General features: G+C 54.1%; 2 protein-coding genes across 2 annotated transcripts in view; both read left to right on the plus strand.

Annotated features, from left to right (window-relative positions):
• The window catches only part of STAB1 (stabilin 1), a 44,543-nt gene extending 26,374 nt beyond the window's left edge, over positions 1 to 18,169 (plus strand). The window contains exons 35-69 of the mRNA XM_088526655.1: positions 119 to 175; positions 787 to 882; positions 2,060 to 2,255; positions 2,704 to 2,799; positions 3,298 to 3,343; positions 3,828 to 3,907; positions 4,271 to 4,396; positions 5,060 to 5,133; positions 5,490 to 5,564; positions 6,188 to 6,307; positions 7,015 to 7,062; positions 7,211 to 7,294; positions 7,679 to 7,825; positions 7,972 to 8,109; positions 8,758 to 8,817; positions 8,917 to 9,093; positions 9,667 to 9,753; positions 10,193 to 10,339; positions 10,510 to 10,575; positions 11,160 to 11,382; positions 12,037 to 12,186; positions 12,984 to 13,088; positions 13,176 to 13,283; positions 13,575 to 13,768; positions 14,279 to 14,423; positions 14,803 to 14,936; positions 15,244 to 15,409; positions 15,774 to 15,880; positions 16,088 to 16,207; positions 16,630 to 16,782; positions 16,901 to 17,020; positions 17,276 to 17,458; positions 17,727 to 17,873; positions 17,969 to 18,031; positions 18,125 to 18,169. Coding sequence (XP_088382781.1) covers positions 119 to 175; positions 787 to 882; positions 2,060 to 2,255; positions 2,704 to 2,799; positions 3,298 to 3,343; positions 3,828 to 3,907; positions 4,271 to 4,396; positions 5,060 to 5,133; positions 5,490 to 5,564; positions 6,188 to 6,307; positions 7,015 to 7,062; positions 7,211 to 7,294; positions 7,679 to 7,825; positions 7,972 to 8,109; positions 8,758 to 8,817; positions 8,917 to 9,093; positions 9,667 to 9,753; positions 10,193 to 10,339; positions 10,510 to 10,575; positions 11,160 to 11,382; positions 12,037 to 12,186; positions 12,984 to 13,088; positions 13,176 to 13,283; positions 13,575 to 13,768; positions 14,279 to 14,423; positions 14,803 to 14,936; positions 15,244 to 15,409; positions 15,774 to 15,880; positions 16,088 to 16,207; positions 16,630 to 16,782; positions 16,901 to 17,020; positions 17,276 to 17,458; positions 17,727 to 17,873; positions 17,969 to 18,031; positions 18,125 to 18,169 — 4,083 coding nt within the window. The remainder of the gene's footprint in view (positions 1 to 118; positions 176 to 786; positions 883 to 2,059; positions 2,256 to 2,703; positions 2,800 to 3,297; positions 3,344 to 3,827; positions 3,908 to 4,270; positions 4,397 to 5,059; positions 5,134 to 5,489; positions 5,565 to 6,187; positions 6,308 to 7,014; positions 7,063 to 7,210; positions 7,295 to 7,678; positions 7,826 to 7,971; positions 8,110 to 8,757; positions 8,818 to 8,916; positions 9,094 to 9,666; positions 9,754 to 10,192; positions 10,340 to 10,509; positions 10,576 to 11,159; positions 11,383 to 12,036; positions 12,187 to 12,983; positions 13,089 to 13,175; positions 13,284 to 13,574; positions 13,769 to 14,278; positions 14,424 to 14,802; positions 14,937 to 15,243; positions 15,410 to 15,773; positions 15,881 to 16,087; positions 16,208 to 16,629; positions 16,783 to 16,900; positions 17,021 to 17,275; positions 17,459 to 17,726; positions 17,874 to 17,968; positions 18,032 to 18,124) is intronic.
• Positions 1 to 20,994, plus strand: part of LOC148596214 (E3 ubiquitin-protein ligase PHF7-like) — a gene marked incomplete at its 5' end in the record, with an annotated part of 499,504 nt that overhangs the window by 445,423 nt on the left and 33,087 nt on the right. The window lies entirely within an intron of this gene.

Raw genomic sequence — 20,994 nt, forward strand, 5'->3', positions numbered from 1 at the left:
ATGTGGGTCTATGTCCCAGTCAGCAGCCTGTGCAGCAGCATTACCAATTGAAGATTAGTTTCCTGGTGTCACATGGGTGGAGGGCACGCATGTGACTTGTCTGTTCTCTGTGCCCTAGTCAAGATGTAACAAGTGCGAGAAGGGGATCAAGTGTCCTTCTGGATCAGTCCTTGTGGTGAGTCTCTGGTTAATGTGGTGTCTCACATGCTGTTTGCAGATAGTGCCATGATTTCCCTTCATTACTCTGTAGAGGTCATCTCAAAACCTATACACATGTCCTGTGACTTGTTCCTCATCAATGTTTGTAACAGAAAGCAAAGCCAAGGGAAAGTATGGGAGGTTTATGCTGGAAAAAGTCATATGTGGAGCACGGGGCTCCTTAGAAAGGTGGAATCTGTGATTTGCCTCTATTTCAGGAGCCCTCCAGAGCATGCAGTGTGGTGAGTCCATTTAGTGTCCTAGAAAACCAGGCAGCCCAGGAGAGGTCTGTAACTGCCCTTCTCAGACACAGAGCAAAGTGCAGGACACTCTGGGAGGTCGGAGAGCACCAGGAGGGCACATTCATCACTGGGGGGTGTGCTCATTAGTGAGACTGAAGAAGAGGAGGGCAACAGAGAGCAGAAAGAACAGACCTGTAGAGCGTTTCCAGAGCGGGTGGGCAGAGCTGGTCAGGACAATGCAGTCTGCACCCAGAACACTGCATTATCTGTTAGATATACTGTAATATATGATTTGTTTGACTAAATATTGTAATATTTTACTTATTTATGTTAATTTTATCTGCAGGAATTTCCAGGAAGCAAGAACCTGCCTCGCTGTGAACTACGCTCCGGGCTTACAACAACACTTGGCTGCTACTTCACCTGTGCAAAAGTTTCTCTGGTAAGAAAAGCATTTGCTTTGAATTCACTTGGACAGAAGCAAAGCAAGATCAGTGTTAGAAATCCAGCCCTTGAAATACGGCCTGTGCAGCAAGTCCCAGCTGACTTTGTGCCATTGCACAGCCAACACAGTGCTCGTCAGGAAGCTGCTCTCCAGCCTGGAGAGAGAGGGCACTGGAATAAAAACAAACACGCGGAAACGTCTGCGCACTGAGGAATTGTGGCCTTCTGCTTTGGTACTGCTGCTTTGGTTTTTGTCACAAAGAGGAAAAGGAGGACGTGAATGTCTGCAGTTGGTTTCCTAAGGAAATGAGGCACGAGTGATGGTATTTTGCTTGTGTGTGTTCCTTTCCTATTATCTGATGACTGATTGGAGACAAACTGAAAGGAGGAGCAGAGGGTTTTGCAGTTATTGTGAAAATGGGTGGCTGGGAGAAAACACTGGAAGAGAGAATGCTAAGGAAAAAGTTTGGGTGAATTTGACCCTTTTTAGACATGAAAACATTTCTCTGGAAAGTTTGGTAGAGTGACGAGAAGGAGAGAGAGGCATTTGGATGTATTGTACATACAGGGAGAGCTTCGGTCAGCACTTGCACCTCACTGGGAACTCACTCCTGAACCTCTTCATCTGCACTATCCAGCTCCATTCCCCAAGCCGTCACAGTTACCTGTTGCGTCCCCGTGCTAACTGGGATCAGCACAGTGTTCATTTATAATGACTTTTCCCCAATCTGTTCTCACTGGAGAATAAGACAGGGCACTCTTTCATGCATTTGCTACACATTTTATATTGATATCTACTACAGATCTCTATGAAGGTAGCGTTATTTAATCTTGACAGAGGCTGTGCCTTTTCCTATTGATTTACCAGTGGTTCTTAGGGTTGAAGGTATTTGGGGGAGATGATATAAACAGACTTTTCATTCGTTCTCTTCCAAAATACAACAGCTTTTTTGCAGGTGACTGTTTGTTGTATGCACTATCCTTTTGAGTGGAGAAAAGGAAGAAAACTACCTGCACTCTGCTCTCCCATGCATTGACAGAACTGATTGCTGGCACACAGCCAAAGGGCAGCACCTTCCAGAATAAAGCACGCGGTGCTGGAGGATGTAGCTTGTGCCTCCTCACCTGTGCTGCACAAAATGACTCATCCTGACCTGTTCTTGCTGGTTCCTTAGAGGTCTGTCTGCTGTCCGGGCTACTATGGACATATGTGCGAGATGTGCCCAGGGAAGCCAGGCCAGTGGTGCTCCGGGAACGGGGAATGCCAGGACGGCATCGAGGGCAGCGGAGAGTGCCGGTGCCTGGAGGGTTTCCACGGTACTGCCTGCGAAATGTGTGAAGTGGGACGATACGGAGCGGACTGCAAAGCAGGTGACAGCGATCGCCACTGCAGCTGGTGACTGCACTTAGGCCCTCAAGGGGAGAAAAGTGCCTGTATCTTATCTGTCAAGAGGGGTTGTGGGGGGGAAAGAAAGTCCCAAGCCCTCTGAGACAGGCTAAAAGCTGCAGCTCACTGAGAGGAGGAGCGAGCGCTTCTGGTCTGCCAAAAAGTGGCCCCATTTTTCATCTGCAGAACCAGGTGTGAGTGACTGTGCTCTGTCACTCATCCTGCTGCCACCCAAACTGCAGAAAATAGAGGGACTCTGGGCTCCTTGACCTAATAGCAAGGGAGGAAGAGCTGATAATTCCTGCAGTGTTTTCCTTATGGCAGCTAGATGCCCTGGACTATGAACACAGGGACACAGTAGCCAGCAAGGCAGCACTTTCTGTATGTCCTGGCTGGTTTAAGGGTGATGACCACTTTATTTTCTCCCTGCAGAATGTGCCTGTGACAATGGTATATGCAACGACGGCCTGCAAGGGGATGGGAGCTGCGAGTGTTTCCCAGGCTGGACAGGCCCTACCTGCCGAGAACGTACGTGACCCTGAGGGGCCCGCGGGGTGATAGTGCCTGTCTGGTAGAGACATGTGAGTGATTCCCTTTCGTTTCCAAAGCAATTCTGTGATAGCTCAGGCAGGTGACTACAACTGCATGTGCTCTTGGCCCATGGTAAGTGCTTGCGCCCTATGGAAAGCTTGCAGACTCTGGTACTTCAGTCCTGCACATAAATCGTGGTTTCAGACCTTGTTTTGTTCCGACCAGTGTGGAGGCCATTCAGGTAGGATTTAATTGAATCATTACCTCAGATAGAGAGGATAGAATCTACGCTCTTTGCATAGCACCAGAACATGGTTCAGCCACCACACGGGACACACGAGTCAATATGGCTGTTGGTGTGTCCTGTCATCAGTCAGGGCACCACAATCAGGGCAATGGAGCTATTTTGCAGGATATTTCACTCTAGATGGCAGAAATGGATTGAGCAAGCAGTAAACTGAAAATTCCAAGTCAAGTTTTTGTTTTCTCTTGCAGTAATTGAGATTGACTTATGCAATAACACTTGTCATCAGATGGCCAAGTAAGTAGAGCCAAGGGGCTGGATCATTCTGAGAAAGCATGTGTGTGTGTGTAACTGATTTACAACTGGGTGACTTAGTGTTTGGGCATTCGCAGAGAGCTCATTAAAGTACACACACTACAGAGACTTTCCGGCTCTGATTCTGGCCAAACCAACGTGGAAAGTCATGTCCTTCTTCAGTGCTGCTATTGTGTCCTTGGGTGGGTAGGACCTTTGAAATGGCAGGACACTTCCTCTGCTGAGCACAGCCCCATTTTCTGGGTATGTTTGCCAGTCTGTCTGTTGCACTTCAGGTAACATGGAATGTCTGGATTCATTCTCTGGTACTGTAAAGAGATACTCAGCCACTGCAGATATGTTCCTCTTCCAGCCTCATCTCGCTGTGGACTCTAACCTCCACCTGCCTGACTTGTGTAGTGTGTGTTTCCCACTGTTAAAGCAAAGCAGAAGATGTCAGTGACTGCTTTGCCTTTGCTTGTTTCAGCTGCGTGAATGGCTCAGCAGACTCCCCACCGACTTGCTCCTGCTCTGCTGGATACACGGGCAATGGGACCCATTGCACAGGTATGCCCCTGAAGTGTGGACAAGATCCAGGCTTTGCAAATATAGGTCATGGTTACACAAATGGAAGGGTTTTGTTTGTGAAATGCTGGGTACAATGCTGCTAGGAGAGCGATCATTCCAATCTTCTTCCGCCCAGCCATGCACCAGTAGGCCTGCCATGGTAGAGAGGCTTTTCAGTCTGGAGCATCACACAATTATTTAAGTTTAGCATGACGTTTAAATGACCATCTCTCAGATTTGGATGAGGACCAAGGGGTTTTAATAAGATGCTGTGATTTTTGTTAAGACAGATGATTGTTCTGGTACTGTTTATCTTCTCCAGATGCTCTGAGCTGATTCTGCTTCTCTTGTTTCTGGTTACAGAAATAGATCCGTGCACTATTGATCATGGTGGCTGCTCCATACATGCTGTGTGTACTAAAGTGTCCCCAGGAGAGCGAACCTGTGTTTGTAAGGAAGGCTACGCTGGAGATGGGACACTCTGCATGGGTGAGCTCGGTACTTGTTCTGGTGGTAGTGTCAGGGCACCATGCATAAAGGAGCTTCAGTCAGGTTAAAGCACTGAATTCCTCATGGTCCTTTCAGTCTGTCCATGCATTTCAAAGCCAGTAGCTGTTGGCTCACTGTGTTTCAGCCTTGTTTCTGCTTTTTGGAGATGTGTGCACATGCCCAGGTGTGCGTGCTCAGCATCTCCCTAGGCTGTGGTTAACCAAGGGATCATCACTGCTCTGGCAGAGCTTCACCCAAAACTGGGAAGAAAGACCATGCTGCCCCTGTAACCCATTCTGCTAGGTGGCCTCAAAGGTATAAGGGCAGCACCCCGAACAGCCCTGAGGGGTTTCTTGCTCTGGCACATGTCACGGGGAGACAGAGGGTGAGGACAGTCTCCCAGGGTGGTGGCTCTTGAGATGAGGATGGAGCTATGGGAGAATTTGGTCCTCTCATCCTGTAAAGCAGATTCAGACAGATGTGGGATTTGGTTCCTCATTCTTCCCCTCTTACAAGTCATCAGTGGAACAAGTCGTTTTGCCGCCAAGATGTTTGCCAGGCTGGGAAGATCCCTCCTGCTGCTTAGCCCATATTCTTTGGATCCAGTTCCCAGCTGCCTTGGATATCACTCAGTGGTAATGTGTGGTTATTGTTTTGATGCAGAGATTGATCCCTGTCTCGAAAGCAACGGGGGGTGTCACACCAACGCCGAGTGCATTAAAACAGGCCTGAAGAAGGTAAGTGCCTGCAAGGGATGCCAGGGCAACATTATTATGGAAGTGGCCAAAGCTGTGTTCATCTCTCAAAGAAAGACAGTCCTTTCCATGGCAATGCCCTGTCTTGTGTTTATTCCTTCCACATTGAAAACTTGCCTGGGAAGGACATGAAAAGATGGCTGTTTCCACAGAAGGGGATGGCTGCTTTCTGGAGGCTGGATTCAGTCTATGATTATTTTTGTTGTTGACACTGGTTATCCATGAAGGAATGGAGTGTGTGGTGAATGAGATGCTACGTACTTTCCATGCAGCTCAGCCATTGCATATTTTCATTGTGGGGTCCAAGCATTCAAACTGAACATCTGTTCTCCCTTCAGGTTGCCTGCAACTGTCTTCCTGGTTACAGTGGGGACGGGGTGAGCCAGTGCAACCCCATCAACTTGTGTGAACAGGTTTGTCTGCATTTTGCTATAACTAGGATGAGGCCAAAGCCTAAGAGTGTCTTTTGATTCCAGCAGTTAACAAGAACAGAGTTAGCTTGATTTTTTTTTCTTTTTTTGGTTAGAGCTGGCTGTCTTACCTTTTTACATACCTAAAGGGCTTCCAAGTATGCTTGGTTTCCTTCCACTCTTACACCAGTCCACAAATGTCTCAGCCACTTCGCACTAAGACAGGGCTCCCCTCTTGTGATAGCAGCAGTGCAGAACCAATGACATGTTAGAGACATGTGGGTTCTTCATATATGATTTTTTCTTTACATCCATCTTGTGCAGATTGTGGTTATTTTTCTACTCAAAAGCTAAAGAGTAATTTGCACTCATGCCATTTCTGCCAGGTTAAAAAAATCTCTTTGAATTGTGTTTTTTGTCATGACTATGGCCTCATGGAAGTGCCAATGTCTTACTTCATGGTAGAATTTCATGCCCTTGGGGAACTGGGCAGTATTTATTGTAAGGTGCTATTTAGATGGCAAGGTTTCTTTTTGACTGGGCTCCAGGTAGTTAGCAGATCCCGAACGTGTCCACCAAAGTGCTGGTGATGCACCTACACGCAAACCTTCTGCCTTTGCTGCTAGAACAACGGGGGCTGCAGTCCCTTCGGGCTCTGCAAGTACACGGGACCTGGCACTCGGAATTGCTCCTGCCCTTGGCACAGCGTCGGAGACGGCTTCACCTGCCGCGGCAAAGTGTACCAGGTGAGATACATGCACGGTGGCTTTTGTTGTCACCTGCCCCACAGGAGACCATTCCCCCCACCTTCCCAGCCAAGCAGCAGGTGGGCAAACCTGTAATGCCATACAGCAACACTTGTGTGTGGTGGAGCAGTGAAGAAGGGCATTCTGAAGGAAGCTACCCATAAATTCTGGGACTAAAGAGAAGGAGACTCAGTTTTGTTTCTGCTCTTGCTGAAAGTTAATGTGGTGAGCAGAGGTTTTGCCCTGCTTGGCCTATGCCTGCCACTCTGGGATGGTCATCCCAAAACTCACAGCTGTGGCAGAGAGAGGCTGAAGTGGGTGTTTTGTGAAGTGCTTGAGATGTCCCTTGAGCAATGAGGCAGTTCAGCCTCTAAGGCAGCCCCTGCAGAACCGGTCAAGTTTCATCTCTTAGCAATTCCCCTCCTCTCCATCTTGCAGTTCGTCCTGTGTGAAAGGTCCAGACACTTGAAGTATCTTCAGGGTGAAAGGTCCAGGCTCACTGCCTGTTTTGTCATCTGTGTCCACTGTAGTGGCTGTTGCATGGGAGGGAGGGAGGGAAAGCTTGCTATCATCTCACTATGTATCTGGAAAGCCAGTGTCTTGCTGGGATGGGAGAGTGACCTAGAGTGGAAAGAGTGGGTCACTGTGCTGGCTGGCGAGGTTCTGTGGATGGGACTCTGCTAACATGAGCTCTTTTCTTTGTTTAGGAGCTCGCAAGGATTGAAGGCTCCTCCACGTTCTTTAAGATGATACTGGTTGGTGACAGAAACAACTTTGTCCTTATCTGTACACTGGAAATCCCACATGGTGTTTCCTGCTAATGGAAACCATGTTTTTTGTGTTTTTGTTGTTGTTGTTGTTGTTGTTTTTCCATTCCTACCAATGATGTCCCCTCTGCTATAGGAGGAAAAGATGAAGGAGCTCAGTGGGGCAGGGCCTTTCACTGTCTTTGTCCCAAGGATGGATCTCATAGGAAACACCACAGCAGTGAGTGTCTTCTCATCCGAGCAGTTTCAGAGGTTTGGCAAGCTGCAGTAATGGCAATGTCTCCTCTGGGGGTATCCCAGGCCCTGATTGACAGAGTCTATGTAACTGTCTAGCCTCTATAAAATGGTCTAAATTCTGCTCTCTGTAATGTTGCCTGAAATTTCCCAAAGTTCTCAAGTGCATTTGTGTGTTTGGCATGTTTGGGGTGGGGGAAGATTTTCCTGTAGGGAGAGATTAGAGGGATAGGCCAAGCAAAAGGATTTAGGGCAATCCGGGTCTCCCTCATCAGGACTCTGACCTCTCCAATCCCTCTCCCCACTGCCAGCCCCTTCTGTGGCGAAGTGCTCCCAGTGTGAGCTCAGCGTTCCTCTTCTCTCTCCATAGTTCAAGGAGTGGAAGAGCAGAGGCCTCCTCAAGGAGCTGCTTCGCTACCACATGGTGGGCTGCCAGAAATTGATGTCCAGCGATCTGGAAACCCAGGAGTCCCTTACATCTTTATCAGGCCATAAAATAAGGATTACGTCAAAAGAGGTAGTCCTCTGCCACACTTTGCTCTTTACTTCCCTGTCCTGCATAGCAGGACCTCATTTTTGCTGTCAGTTGAAGACCACCAAAGCCGTGGCTCACGGCATGGTGCCCCAGGGCAGGAGTACCTCATCACATCCCTTCCCTTTCAGAATAGCATCCATCTCAATGAGGAAGCTACACTTGTTTCTGGTGACATCGTTGGCGTGAATGGGGTGATTCACTTCATCAACAAGATCCTCATCCCAAGCGACCTGGTGGAACATAACGTTTCCTCAAAGATTTTACAAGTAAATGTCGAGCAATAATTGTGCCCTAATAACAGCCTTGTTGAGGACAGGACTGGTATCTTTCCCAACTACTCTGATGCTACTGTCACTGATAAAATCTCTCTAAGGTTGCATGGGATGCTCCACTTTTCATGTTCCCATTTGTGCAAGGGATGTCAGAGGGCATGGGTCTGACTCTCGGGAGTAATAATATTCTCAGCATGGCAATATTTGGGTCAGAAGGAGTCGTGATGATGACAGAGAGAAATTTGTCATCACGTTTAGATGCTGTGCTTGTTAACTCTGCTGCATTCCTGCTCCAGGTCCCAGAGGGGACTGCCTGCTGCCAGGTAGAAACAAGCTCCCCTGGGCAGAGTTAGCCAAGGGTGCTGTCAGCCTCTGTGCATGGCAGGGGAATCTTCCTCATTTCCAGATGAAGATGAGAGCTGATTTGACCTGGTCCCTGCCTAGGGGGGAGCTGTTCACTCTCTGTGAGTTAGTTTTGCCCCTAACTCAGCAGTTAAACTGCTGACCTATACTGGACATGCTGGGGTTTGTGCTGGATCCTCAGTGTCCTGCAGGACTGCTGCAGTTGTCTGTGGAGAGGGCCTGTGACTCAAGGCAAACTGGCAAGGTGACACTGGTTTGTTTGCTTTCTTCCTTCTCCAGCAAAATATCATGGAGGTGGCAGAGGCCTTTGGGTACACCATTTACAGCAAGCTGCTAAAGGTGAGCTGCCTGACTCCTGCCTGGGGACTGGGTGTGTATGTGACATTATTTATTTTGGGTTTGTTGCTTTTTCTTTGTACCCCCTCTTGCCTTGGGCAGGATGCGGAGCTGCTGCCCCTGATTAATGACTCGCTGCATAGACCCTTCACCATGCTGTGGCCCACAGACGCTGCCTTTAACGCCCTCCCAGAGCAAAGGCAGCGGTGGCTGTACCGCAGAGAGCATCGGGATGTGCTGGCCTCCTACCTCAAAGCGCACATGATCAGGAACACAAAGGTAAATGTGACAACACGCAGGCTCTCGCCTCCTGAGGGCATATGTGGGGCCACCACGTTCCTATGGTTATGCCTGAGTGACCTTGCCCAGTATTTTGCTCCTGTAGGACATGCTAACATGTAGCATGTTAGTCGTCTTGAGAAGACCCAAAGCTGAACTGACCCCAGTGAAGGGTCTGCTCTTTGGGCACCAACTGCTGATACAGTGTGGTTGATGTAAAAACCTTCTCGCATCAGTTACTTGGGTAAAAAACCAGCAGCTACAGTCACTCACAGCAAGCTTCACGACAGGCTAAGCTCTCCTCTTGTGTATACAGGAGATGAACAAGGAAGGGGTCCAGCTGAGCAAAACCAGGTTCTTCCACTGTTGAGGAAGCTGGACTAACCCATCAGTTAGGTCATTCCACCCACACCAGCTTTACATTAGCCATGTCACACCCCCTACTCACTGTGTCTGCTGGCCCTTGCTCTCACAGGACAGCATCCCCATTTAGAAATATGAACCGCCAGTTTTGCCTGTCTCTCCCTTCATGTACCTTTTCCTTCTGGCTCTCACACTCATTTTCCCTCTCAGATTGTTGCTGGTAACGTGCCCCAGGTCGGCTCTGTACGGACCATGCACGGCTCTGCTGTCTCATTCAGCTGCAGTGAAACCCAGATTGTGAGTGTTGGTGACCTGGGCTCTGCTTGCCAACGAGCGAGTGTCGCTGGGAACAGCCGTGGGGTGACTGGTCACCAGTGGGAAATGAACCCGGAGCTTGCAGGCTGGGACATCCCATTCCCCTGGCTGCAGCCAGCCCTGCAGGGGGGTGTGACTCTATGGCCAGCGGGCAGAAAAGCTGCATGTGCCAACCACATGGTACAACAGCCTTTCAGAGCATGTGGTGCATGGACAGAGGCTGTTTCTTAGGAAAGGTGGATCTAAACGACAGCAGTCGGGAAGGGAGGTTGAGGCAAGAGAAGGTACGCGTGAACACAGAGATTTTAGAGAGGTCTTGTCATGATTGAGAAGTCATGGCAACCAAAAAGGATGACCTATGGTTGGTGCAGCCAGGATGTAGGATATGCCAGGATCACAAGCCCCTTTCTTTCTCTTGTAGGGGGAGCTTCTGGTGGGGAATGGCGATGCCATCATCATCCAGAGGCACATGGAGTTCGATGGGGGCATTGCTTATGGCATCAATAGGCTGTTGGAACCACCAGATCTGGGATCTCGGTGTGATCAGCTCATTTCTATCAAGCTGCATGTAAGCATTTATGATGTTGCCAAGGAGGTTCTGTGCCACCTGTGAAGCCCTGTGTCTGGGAAGAGGGATATTGGCAGGGCTCACTGCTCTTCCTCAGCAAAGCTCCAAGCAGCTGAGAAAAGCAGAAATGGATACTGAGTTGTTCCGGTGTTTCTGTCTTCCCTCTGCAGGAATCTCCAAGGAGCTGTGGAATCTGCGGCTTCGAGCCACCCTGCCCTGCTGGTTCAGTTCAACAGGTAAAGCTCACAGCTTTGGCAGCCAGGGAGGCCCAGTGTGTGGCCAGCAGTAATACACACATCTTGCTTGTGCTTAAGCAGCCAAATAAAGGAATGTCTGCATGTGCTGAGGTCGCTTGGTCATGGTACCTGGCCAAAGGCTGCATGATCTCTTAGGCCAGGAGCTAGACTGAGCGACATGAGGTCAGGGGCCTCCAACGTCCTTGCCTGGCTCATCCCTTTGGGTGACAGCAGCTGCAAGGTCCCACTTCATACCTGGAGCAGCACGGGGAATTTTTCTGATTGTGTTACAGCAAGAGAGCTCATCTTGTTTGTCTGAGGGGAGGTGGCTTATCAAGATAGTGAACAGCCTGGGGGGGGCAGTGGTTGTACCCCACTCTTGCTGTAGTAGCACAGCCCACTGCGTTCCACAGCCTCTTGGCATGTTCCTGAGGTGCATCCATGGTTTCTTTGTCGGCAGCCTCATTGCACATGATTTCTTGTCATAAAACTGAGTGAGAAAACAGAGGCCAAGGTGAAGAGTCAGGGACATGGCATCCCGTGTCCGATGTGGCAAACTCTGTGTTTTGCCTGTTTCCTCACAGGGGGAAACCAAGAGCTGCCTCTATAATGGAAACCAGCTCAGAAACACTTTTCTGCTTCAACTCAACTCTCTGGTGCGGCCGTCCTGGCAGCACTCCCCGTGGGAGCCCTTCAGAAGGCCCTTCTTTTCCAGGGAGCCTCTGAGACGAGGCTGCAGGAAGAGCTGTGTAGCCATGCAGTGGGTCCCTCAGTGCTGTGCGAACCACTATGGCCCTGACTGTCGAGGTAAGGAGTCGAGTGACCATTTCCCACTCCTGTCCTTAGTTTAGCACTTATCATCTCTGGCATCCGTGAAGGTGCTTCCTGGGGAGAGGTGGCCACGACCCTCGGGATCACAGCCTTTCCCGACACATGCAACCGTTAGCAAGGAGCCCTGCGCTAGACTGTGCAGAGAACAATCTGCTTGGATGGCATTGTAGTGGGGAGGTCCTTTTCCTCAGAGGAACACAGCTGCCTGTGGACAGACTGGGCACAGGGCTGCAGGGAGGTGGCTACCAGAAACACCCCTCGCCCCTGCGTGTTTCAGGTGCTCGGCCATCCCCAAGCATCTCCCCTCTGTGCTGCACACATGGACAGCTTTCCCGCAGGGGTAGATGTGTCCTCCAATGAGTGTGTAGTCAAGTTAGCAAGAGAGCACTGCTCAGTATGTTAGAGCAGAGGATCAGCCCAACCTGGAACCTCTGCCAGATTTGCTCCTCTTACCCCTGTTCCAAGGGGATAAGAAAGGTGTATTGATTCAGGAGCTCCCTGGCTTGGAGTCTGAGTTTCCTCAAGGACCAGCAAGCAAGCAGCTTATACAGTGCCCGGGCCAGGAAAGAGGGGCAGCCTGCACAGGGTCGCTTTGTCACTAACCACCTCACTATGGTGCCCCATTTGCAGCGTGCCCAGGAGGGCTGGAGGCACCATGCAACAACCGTGGCACCTGCGATGACAAAATTCGTGGCTCGGGAAGATGCAACTGCAGCCAGGCTTTCATTGGGACCAGCTGCGAGCTGTGCGCTCCGGGCAGATATGGGCCGGACTGCAGAGGTAAGGGGGGAGCCTGAGCAGCACCAGCAGCACAGAGGGTTTCTGGGGAAGTGGCTGAGCCCCGCAGTGCTGCTGGGAGACGTTGGAAACACCCACTGCTTTTTACTGCTGAAAATCAGTGATCAGCTTGCCCTATTGGAGTCAGGGCGCTCATGAACACATCAGTCCCCACAACACCGAGTTGGAGCTCTAGGGCTGCCCCTCTCAATGTGGGCTCTCTACAGGGAGCCACCGCAGCTGCGGTTCAGGTAGCCCATGCCAGGAGCTTCATGCAGTCGTATTGCCAATGGCCTCTGCCGAGACCTGGGGGGCAGACACCTTCTCATTTGCTGTGTGAGGAACCCCATCCTGACACATGCGCTATGGCACACGTTGAGCTGGGGAACAAGTGCGTACGTCATGATGAACCCTTTACTGGAAGAGCTGCCCATCCTGGCGTGTGCTCAGGAAGGACAATGGAGTCTTACCCACCAGAACTGGACCTTATGATGTCCAGCTGGGTGTGCCGGAACATTTTTGAGCACTTCGGAGTTGCAGGCACTCGGAGTGAGAAAGCACCTACAGGAGTGGCAGTGGAGGGGAGTGATGGGGACTGGTGAGGGCAGAGACTTCTCCTCCTGTGTGAGGCTTGTGCCTCAGGGGGCTGGCAGCAGTGGGACAGGATGTGTGTGGTGCCGTGGCTGCCCCACAGTGTTTCCCGTTGTGCAGCCCCATGGCCCGCGCTCTGAAGGCGGGGGGGGCGCTTTCACTGCCATTGAGGCAGATGCTGGGACGCTGTTGTTGTCCTCTCCTCACAGAATGTAACTGCACTGAAAACGGCGTGTGCAATGGAGGCCTCCATGGGGACGGCTTCTGCTTCTGCGCCGAGGGCTGGACTGGAGAGCGCTGCGAAATCAGGCTAGGTGAGGGTTGCCCAACCCCAGCACTGCCCAAACCCCGGCCTCCCACTTCCTTGTGCTCATGCGGACGCGTGCACGGTCTGCTTGCAGTCACAGCGCCCGTCTGCTCGCCACCGTGCCATCGCCAGGCCACCTGCCGCGCCGGCAACCTGTGTGAATGCAACCCACACTACCAGGGCGATGGGAGAACGTGCTCAGGTAGCGAGAAGCCGTGAGGGGTCAGGGTCAGGGCGGACAGCAGGGCAAGGCTGCGGGTGACCGTGTCCCCAGCCACTCCTAGGACAAGGGCTGTGTCGGGGGGACACTCTGCAAGACTGCCAGGCCGCTGCAGGACCTGGCAGGGCGTTTAGGTCTCCAGACATCGGCAGCTGGTTTCCCCCAACTTGTTCCTCCCTTTTTCAATGAGGAAGGAAGGACTGGAAGGAGGTGGGAGGACAGGTCCCACCAGTGACCGAGAGGCCCCCACGCTGATACCTCTGTCCTCTGCAGTGATCGACATGTGCAGCACTGACAATGGCGGCTGTGCCGCGCACGCGCACTGCGCACAGGTCGGCGTTAACGTGTCCTGTGCCTGTGCGCCTGGCTACCAAGGCGACGGCTACGTCTGCGAGCCCATAGACAGGTGCACGGATGGCAGGAACGGGGACTGCAGCGAGCACGCCACATGCATCAGCACCGGGCCAGTGAGTGCAGCCCGTGCTCGCGGGGAGCTCCGTGCGCTGGGGAGGGTGGTGGGCGAGGGCTGTTTGGGCTGCAGGAGGCCAGCAGGGCAGTAACAGCCCCTGCTCTTTTGGTGCCCACACCGCTCCTCCTTCCCGTTCCCCGGAGTTCCCAGCCTGCCTGGCAGCAGGGCTGACGCCCCAGGTGCTGCAAGGCTGCAGCAAGAGGCTCCTGCTGCTGTTGTGCTGGGGCTGCCTCTCCCCACTCCTCTGCCCAAGCATGTTGCTGTGCAAGAAACACGAGCTCAGCCGTCTTGTGGCAGATTCAGCGCAGGCTTGCTTGGTCCTTGTGCGTTTGCGGCTGGATGTGGGGTGGCACAGAAGCCACATGGTCTCCTGCAGCTCTCGCAGGCCTGGCAGGCTGTGGGGGTGTGCGCCAGGCTCACCCCCAGCTTCCCACAAGGCCAGGGTTCCCCAGCTGCTGTCCGCACGCCTGCACACGCATGTGACTGCCAGCCTTTCCCTGTGTCACAGAATGAGCGGCGCTGTGAGTGCAAACAGGGCTATGTCGGCGACGGGATCCAGTGCTTGGAAGAGGCTGTGCCCCCCACGGACCGGTGCCTGGAAGAGAACGGGCAATGCCATCGGGAGGCCATTTGCACTGACCTGCACTTCCACGGTGAACATGCTCAACGCTACGGTGCCAATGCAGGGTGGTGCCTTAACCATCACCTTCTGGCAGGGGCACTTCTCATAAGGGATTGACAGCTGGGGGGATGAGGGGCCAGAAATGCATCTTTGTAGCTTGGTCTGGTCTTCACATTTCCCCCCTCCCCCCTCACCTTTCTCCCTGCATGGCTCATGGTGGAGGATGAGTTATCCTGTGTGCTTCTATTTGCCAGGCCTGAGGTGGCCTCCAGTGGGATGGTGCTGTTGTAAGCACGAGCTCCCTGAGCACCTCGCCCCATGGCAGGGAGCTCAGCCACACTACTGCTCCAGGGAGAAGAGTGCTCATTTACTGTGCTGTCTTGACAAGCCCTGGCCTTGGTGTTTTGCAGATAAAACTGTGGGCGTATTTCACCTGCAGTCAGCCCGGAAAAAGTACGCCTTCACTTACGAGCAGGCGCAGAAGGCCTGCGCGGCGGAGGGGGCTTCCCTGGCCACTTTCCAGCAGCTCTCGGCAGCACAGCAGGTCAGGGCAGGGGTGCAGCGGTGTGGGAGCCAGCGCTGGAGCTTTGTGGGGCGGGGGACGTGCGCGGCTTTGCTTTGTGTCTGGTTTGGAGGTAGCAGTGGTGGTGGTGGGGGGTGGGGGGCTTCCTTAAACAGCATGTACAGCCTTTACTCGCAGAACCAGAGGTTTGTTGGCAGGAATCACCACACAAGACTTCTGGCAATATCCAGCCCTTTAGCTGCCAGGGGAGTGCGGCATAATCGCATCAGGGCAGAAGAGCTGGGCTGGAGGGTTCACTGTTAACGTGATGGCCTGTTTCCTCCCCTAGATGGGTTTCCATCTGTGCTTGGTGGGGTGGCTGGACAACGGCACAGCTGGATACCCTACAGCCTACCCCAACCCCAGCTGTGGAGCCAATCGAGTGGGAATTGTGGACTACGGCTCCCGGAGCAACCTGAGCGAGACCTGGGATGCGTTCTGCTACCGGGAGAAAGGCGAGTGCCACGAGCCAGCGCGCGCAGGCAGCCCCGGATCACCACAGCTCTGCGGGACAGCTCGGACACTGCACTGGGGCTGTCTATGGGGATATGGTCGTGGCTCAGGGTGAAGCAGGACGTGTCGTGGCTATGGCGTCACCCTCAGCAGAACGCCGAGCCCTCGAGCCAGGCACAGGAAGCACCCTGGGGCAAGGGGCAAAAACTGCCCTGAGAGCATGAGGCAAATGGGGCGCAGGGCACAGAGCTCCTTCTCCTCATGCCACTGTTGGGAAGGAACTCATAGGCACCCCAAGGTCAAGGGGAGGGTGGTCAGTGTAGCCACCACAGGTAAGTAAAGTTGCACCGTGGTGTTTCTGTGCAGATGTGGTTTGCAGCTGCCGTGACGGGTTCGTGGGAGATGGGTACTGGTGCCGCGGCAGGCTCGTGGATGTGCTCGCAGAGCACGAGCGCTTCTCCACCTTCTATTCCGTAAGTGATGCCCTCCTGGCTCTCCAGGAAGGCAGCAGGCGAGAACAACGCAGACGGAGGGAATAAGCGTAACAGCAGGGCAGAGCGGGTGGCTGGGCCACCGCCAGGTGTAGAAAGCATTTTCCTTCCAAGACTTGGGGCAGTTCCTGGAGGCGGGGGGCAGTGGTCTTGAGCGTGCGGAGGGGCAGAATCTGCTCTCTTTTCCAGATGCTGCTTGATTTTGCCAATGACACAGAACAAGGACTGGACTTTTTCATGTATTTGTCTGATGACTCTGCGCCCAAAACTCTCTTTGTCCCTTTGAATTCCGGCTTCGCAGACAACGAGGTAAGCAAGCAGTGAGGAGTGGTTGGTGAGTGGGCACGGAACAAGCTCTCGGAGCTCCAGAGCGCAGCAGAAGTTGGCATTATGGTGATGTGGAGTCAGAATGATTGAGAAATTTAGGTGAGAAGGGTCCTCTGGAGGTCTTTGGGTTACTGCTCCCAACCCCACCATCCCCACCCAGAGCAGAGCCCTTCAGAGGGGGTTGCTCAAGGCTTTCTCCAGGCGAGTTGTATGTAGCTCTAAGGACTGTGATACTCCCCTTCTCGAGGTAGTTGTGGTTGGTTTGTTGCAGCATGTTGCTCAAACTAAGCTGTCCTCTGGCCTTGGAGAGTGTCTGGACTTAGGCCACAGGGGGTGCATAGAAAAGGAACAGAAGGGAAGGGAGGAGGTGTCTCAGCCTTCTCCCATCCCGGTTGCTTTTTCAGACACTGACAGGAGAAGAACTGAAGCTCCATGTCTCATCCAGCAACATCATGCTGTTCAGCTTCAACCTTACAACAGGCACCACCATCCCTTCCCAGTCAGGATACAGCCTCCACATCTCAGACCTCCATAGGGAGAATAACACAGAACACACAGTAAGTTTCCCTCTGAAGAGGGTAAAATGAAATCCTTGGGGTTTTTGCCATGTCTTTTTTGAGAAAGGGAGGAAAGTGGAGGGTTTCTGATGAGGTGAAATCATATCTTGTGCTACAGGAAAGCAAGGGGATCAACGACACGCTGATCGTGGAGTGGGACATCATAGCGTTCAACGGTATCATTCATGCAATTGCAGAACCACTGAGGATCCCAGCGCCCGTGGTGCATCTGGGGCAGGTGAGCATTTGACAGCGTGAACGGGGAAAGATCATCTTGTTTTTAGTGCAACGAGGCTGGGGAGCAGAGAAGAAAGAAGGAGCTAATGTGCCCCCAGGACCTGGCTATGGGGCACGGGTCTGCAAGTTGCTGTCAGGATGTTGCCCAACGTCATGCTGGGGAGCTCCCCGCAGGGTGCTTGGCCACGGAGCGCCCTGAGCGAGCCCAGGGCTGGGCAGGGGAGCAGGGGGACTCGGCCACTGCCTCTTTTTGCAGGTGAACAGCGTGGCGCAGTCCTCGAGCTCCGTGGCCGCCGGCACGCTCTCCGCACTGAGCTTCGCGCTGGCCCTGGCTGCGGGCGCTGGCGTCGCCTATTACTGCATCAGAAGGCGGCGCCACGATGAGCAGTTTGGGTATTTCCAGGTGAGCAGCAGCCGGGCTGCAGGGAAGGGCATTATGGTGATGTGGAGGTCCTGCCAGGGCGGGTGGTCCCTTGCAGCCCCAGCAGTTACAAGGACGAGCTTTTATCGCCCTCGCGGCCCTGTCCCGACCCCGCGCTGCTGGCACCCACACGCGGGGCCCCGCGGGGCGTTCACAGAGAGTGACCACCTCATGAGGCAACATGGCGCACGTGCCCGCTGCCCTGCCCAGCCAATCATGCGCCTCTCTGCCAGGTGGACTGGCCCCACCCCCTGGCCATCCAGCCAATCCCATGCCTTCTTTGCAGGCCGACCTTCATGAGGAAGAGGAGCCGCAGCAGGAGAGGGGGCGGCACCCCACCAGGCCCCGCCCCTCACGGCCACTGGTTGCCATCCCCAACCCGCTCTACGGCGGCCACGCGTCCGGCTACGAGGCGCTGCACGAGACACCGCACGTGAGCACCACGTCCCCGCGTGCCCCGCGCATGCGCATGAGCCTGCATCCCCACACACTCGTGCATGTGAGCCCCACACCCCTGTGTGCCCCGAGCCCCACGCGCTCACCATGCTCATGCACGTGAGCCCCATGCCCGCGCGTACCCCGCTCGTGCATGTGAGCCCCATGCCTCCACGCGCTCACCATGCTCATGCACGTGAGCCCCATGCCCGCGCGTACCCCGCGTGCTCACTGCGCCTCTCTCAGCAGGACTCGCTCCTCGCGGACGACCCGAGCGACGGCTTCCCGCACTGAGGCGGCCCTTGCTGCGCTGCCCCGCGCTGCAGCTCCCCGTGCACCCACAGCTGCGCCCCCGAGCGCGCGGGACAATAAAGCGCCACGTTAACACTCCAGGGCCCCGTGTGCCCTCGCAGGCCCGCTCAGCCCACGTGTGCATCCTGTTGTGCTGCAGCCCCAGCTACCCTCCCTGCCCCACGGGCCCACACGCCAAGCAGCCCCCCGCACCCCGCTGGGCGCCCCGGCCTGCCCAGCAGCGTTTCCTGCTCCTGTTCCACGCTGCTGGAGCTGCTCTCCACCAAAGCGTGCCCCACACCCTCGCTTCCACCTCCGAGAGCTCAAACCCCTACACCAATGCAGAGTCACCTGCCTCCAGTCAAGCTGTGGGACATGTCCCTGCCCTGCCTTTTCCCCCCATGAATGCCAGCCCTCCTTTGTGCTACCCAGGCAAGCCACCTCCCCACATTAGATATAACTTACAGTAGTTAGTCACCCCCTGAGCACCCTTCTGCTCCAGACATGCATCAGCCTTGCTGGACCGTGGCCATGAGGAGCACAGCCTGCTCTGACACCCACCCTGGCCCTCAAACTCAGGCTCGCAGACACCCCCCAGGCTCCTGGACATACACCCAAAGCCACCCCCGCTCGAGGAAAGGAAGGATGACAAGCACCACGTGGCAGCAAGCTGGTTAGTTGGTTACTGCACACCGCAGACTTTTATTGAGCCTTCAGACTACACAAGGACACTACACAAGGACATCGCTGGCCACATGCACGTACTACAGCAGTTTGTTACCTAGTAAGCAAGCACAGAGCAGCTACATTAATGCTAGTTGTCCAGGCAGCGGAGTCGAGAGCAAGGCATTTTGAAAGCCTGGCACATGGCACGAAGCAGAGGCAGTGAGACTGAAGGGACAGACCAGGGGCCAGCCCAGCACCCCACGGCGGCGGAGCATGAGGGACAAGAGCCGTGCAGGCCTCGCCAAGGGTTGCCAGCACTTGCACACTGTATTACTACTCTTTCAGGCAGGAGCTTCCCTGGCACAGGGCCCTCGCGCCGCTCCGTTCCTCTGCCTTGCAGCACGCGGCTCCCGCATCACCCGCCACAGCCCCCTGCTCACAGGCCAGCCGAGCCAACCTCCACACCAATTCCCACAGCTTTGCAACTCCCCTGGCCCCCAAAAGCACAGCAGTCCTTAACCCACCACGCAGGCACCTGCACATCTTGCACGCTGAACCTCTCTCCTCAACCCCTTTGCAGTCCATTGCTCATTTCCGTGCCAGCTCGCTGCCATTACCAGCACAAGCTGGTGCAGGCTACCCCTGCCAGCACCAGCATGGGCCCTGTGCCAGGCTGAAAAGCAACTCCAGCCTCAGCCCCACTGCTCCTCTTGCCACCCTCACCCTGACTCAGCCATCACTTCACCTCTGCAATTGCCCTGCAATCCCTATGTCCATCCCTATGTCCTTCACCCTTTATCAGGCCTGTCTTTCCTGCTAAAAAGCCCACACTTTTTGCCACAGAGTCCCTCTGCTTCTCGGCCCGACACCCCAGCCCTCTGCTCCCTGTCCTCTCACAAGTGGCTGGCCGGGCAAGCTGGTACTAAACAAACACTCGTCCTTCAGAGACACTTCCTGACAACAGACCCAAGTTCTCAAACTCTCTTATCTACAAGGATGGCGCTACCAAGTCTCCTAGTTCCAAAATGCAGGGTTATCAAATCAACACATATATCTGTGTGGTCTCCTCCAGGGTCTCCTCCCTTCTGTCACTGCAGATGTCCCACCTACAAGAGCTCTCTTCCTCTCCCCTTCTCTCAGCAAGCGGCCTGCGCTGCACCCTGCCCTCCTGCAACCAAGTCACACACAGAAACACCCAGTGGGACAACTTCTGCACCCTGGACACGCAAACCCCACACCCGACACCCTGGGCAGGCCTGGCCTTCCCTCCACACTCTCTGCAAACACATACCTGCTCAATTCTACCCCCTCAAACAAAGCTTTTCCTCCAACACCCTTTGGCCACACTGACATTTGGGAGAGTCGCTCCAATCCCCAAATGCACCTCCCACAACCCAGACCTCCACTCAGCCTTTGCACAGAGAGCTCAGCACTACCCATGAGACACCTCTGACAAGTAGGGATGGCTCCCCCATGTAAAGGGGATGCCCTAACGCTACCCGTCACCCTTGTCACCATCTGCAAATGGTGCAGCAGTGAAGGGAGGAGGAGAGGGGCAGCCAGCTCTCACATCTCCAAAGGCTGTTCCCACTGGGTCTGGCTTTGAACCACCTCTGACTGCCCATGCAATGACAACACCTACCTGACCCACCACGCTTGGGGGCCAATGTGGGGCCCTTGCAGACCACATACTTCCCCCCACCCACAGGGAGCCTCTCCTAACCTCTCCTCCCAGAGCTATTTCCCACATATCCAAGCAAAGATGGGACCAACTAGGCTCTCTATCACCTGGATGTTGCTCCTGTTTTCACAGGGCCCACCTGAGTGCAGGTTGGCACAAGCTCTCAACGCTTTCTGCCCACCCGCCCTTTCATCCCTTCCCCAGTGTCCTGCCTATTCCTCAGCACTGTTTGGTGAACAACAACATGGCCCTGCAGCAAGGGGCAGAGCCTTCGCGTCCCAAAATAGCTCCGGATCCTTCACAGCTCCCCCAGAAGCTGATCTTCTCTCCATGACCTGCCTTCATCACTGTCCCATGTCCTGGGTGCTCTGGCATCACCACTAATCACCTCTTCCTCACCCAGAGGACAGGTGACAGCGCACAAAGCACTTCCCTTTCCAACCACTCACCTCAAACCCACAATCCTGGCTCTTCACCAGCC

Source organism: Tinamus guttatus, unplaced genomic scaffold (assembly GCF_059628265.1).
Source record: "Tinamus guttatus ecotype Peru unplaced genomic scaffold, ASM5962826v1 Tinamus_guttatus_pri_ptg000026l, whole genome shotgun sequence".
Classification (NCBI taxonomy): domain Eukaryota; kingdom Metazoa; phylum Chordata; class Aves; order Tinamiformes; family Tinamidae; genus Tinamus; species Tinamus guttatus.